This window comes from Plodia interpunctella, chromosome 18 (assembly GCF_027563975.2).
Source record: "Plodia interpunctella isolate USDA-ARS_2022_Savannah chromosome 18, ilPloInte3.2, whole genome shotgun sequence".
Lineage (NCBI taxonomy): Eukaryota > Metazoa > Arthropoda > Insecta > Lepidoptera > Pyralidae > Plodia > Plodia interpunctella.
The window spans coordinates 474,515-475,969 of record NC_071311.1 but is presented as its reverse complement, the minus strand read 5'-3'; the positions used below and the strand labels follow the sequence as shown (position 1 = coordinate 475,969).

At 37.9% G+C, this 1,455-nt stretch overlaps 1 protein-coding gene across 1 annotated transcript; it reads left to right on the top strand.

Annotated features, from left to right (window-relative positions):
• The first annotated feature begins 235 nt into the window (after positions 1 to 235).
• LOC128677539 (glutathione S-transferase 1-like) lies at positions 236 to 1,008 on the top strand. Its single transcript, XM_053758465.2, has one exon. It carries the CDS (start codon positions 298 to 300, stop codon positions 958 to 960), a length of 663 nt encoding a protein of 220 aa, XP_053614440.1. The 5' UTR covers positions 236 to 297; the 3' UTR covers positions 961 to 1,008.
• Positions 1,009 to 1,455: the final 447 nt, after the last annotated feature.

Below are 1,455 nucleotides of genomic sequence, written 5' to 3'. Positions count from 1 at the left end.
TAAATATAAAATAAAATAATCCCAAATTTAAAGAAATCATTATCACGTTTCATATACAGATATAATTAAAAATTAATCCGTAGATACTACCAATCTTCAAAATAATTAATACCTTATCGATTTCAAGCGAAGTTACACATTATAAAAATATATCAGTCTGATGTAGACAACATATCAGTCACTTAGTGATTCTCGTACTCGATAAGATAAATTCTGATTATGATATCATTTTCCGGATAACTATCAGAAAACCATTACTAGTTCAGTGTCGTTTGAGTGAGTAAGATCTGTGACATAATGCCTCTCGTTCTCCACAAAATTGACGGCAGCCCTCCAGTGAGAGCTGTTTTGATGACCTTAGACATTCTGGGCCTCGAACCGACATTTATAGAAGTTAACACGCTAGCAGGAGAAACCAGAACACCAGAATTTCTTGCTAAGAACCCTATGCATACCGTGCCGCTCTTAGAAGATGGTGATTTCATCCTATCGGACAGCCATGCGATAAATACATACTTAGTTTCAAAATATGGAGCTGAAAAGCGAGAAAATTTGTACTCCAGTGATTTCGCTTTAAGAGCGACTATCAACCAACGACTTTATTTCGACGCTGGGAACCTATTCCCAAAATTCTTTGCGATCGTCGTTCATATACTGAAAGAAGGTGGGAACGGACCTACTCCTCAGCATGCAGCAGATATCGAAGAAAACTATGGTATTTTGGACAAGTATCTTGAGAATAGCTCGTTCATTGCTGGGGATAGATTGACGCTGGCCGATATATCCATTGTGGCGACGGTGTCTACTTTGGACATCTTCGTGGCTGTCACGGACAAGTTCCCTCAGCTTCAGAATTGGTTCTCCAGGATGCAGGAGACGGAGTTCTACCAGAAAGCCAATGCGCCAGGTCTTGAGCAAATCAAAGGTTACCTGAAGATGAAGCTTGAGGGCTCAGCGTAATTAATGTTAAGATATTTAATTTATTTGTTAATAAAAATGTGTTAAAAATTTTGTTTTTTTTTTTATATTGTAACAAGAGGTAAAAGTATCCCCACTATATTTTAATTTAATGAAATCTCTATATCATTAACCACAACAAAACCCAGAGTTCGCTCGAAAAAATCACATTTTGAAGATTCGGCTGCGAATTTATTATCGACCGCCTGACAGACGTCAATTCAGTTTAGTAATACTATTGACAGGCTTAACAGCTACGAAGACTTATCCCTTATTCACTTCGAACTACATACAAATGGAGTGGTTTGGAACCACAACCAAGTTTATGACAAGAACCATACAATAAAAAAGCACTCAACACTCTCTCTTCTCCATATTGCAAGCTAAACATTTTCGGGTCCCCTAATTATGTTTGCTGTAGATTTATATCCGGGTCCGTTTGTCAATGTTACCAGTTAAATTAATTAGGAAAGGCCGTGGGTTCGATCCCGGCTGGAC

Excerpts from the sequence above, each read along its gene's own strand:
- LOC128677539 (XM_053758465.2), top strand. The coding sequence starts at position 298 with ATGCCTCTCGTTCTCCACAAAATTGACGGCAGCCCTCCAGTGAGAGCT.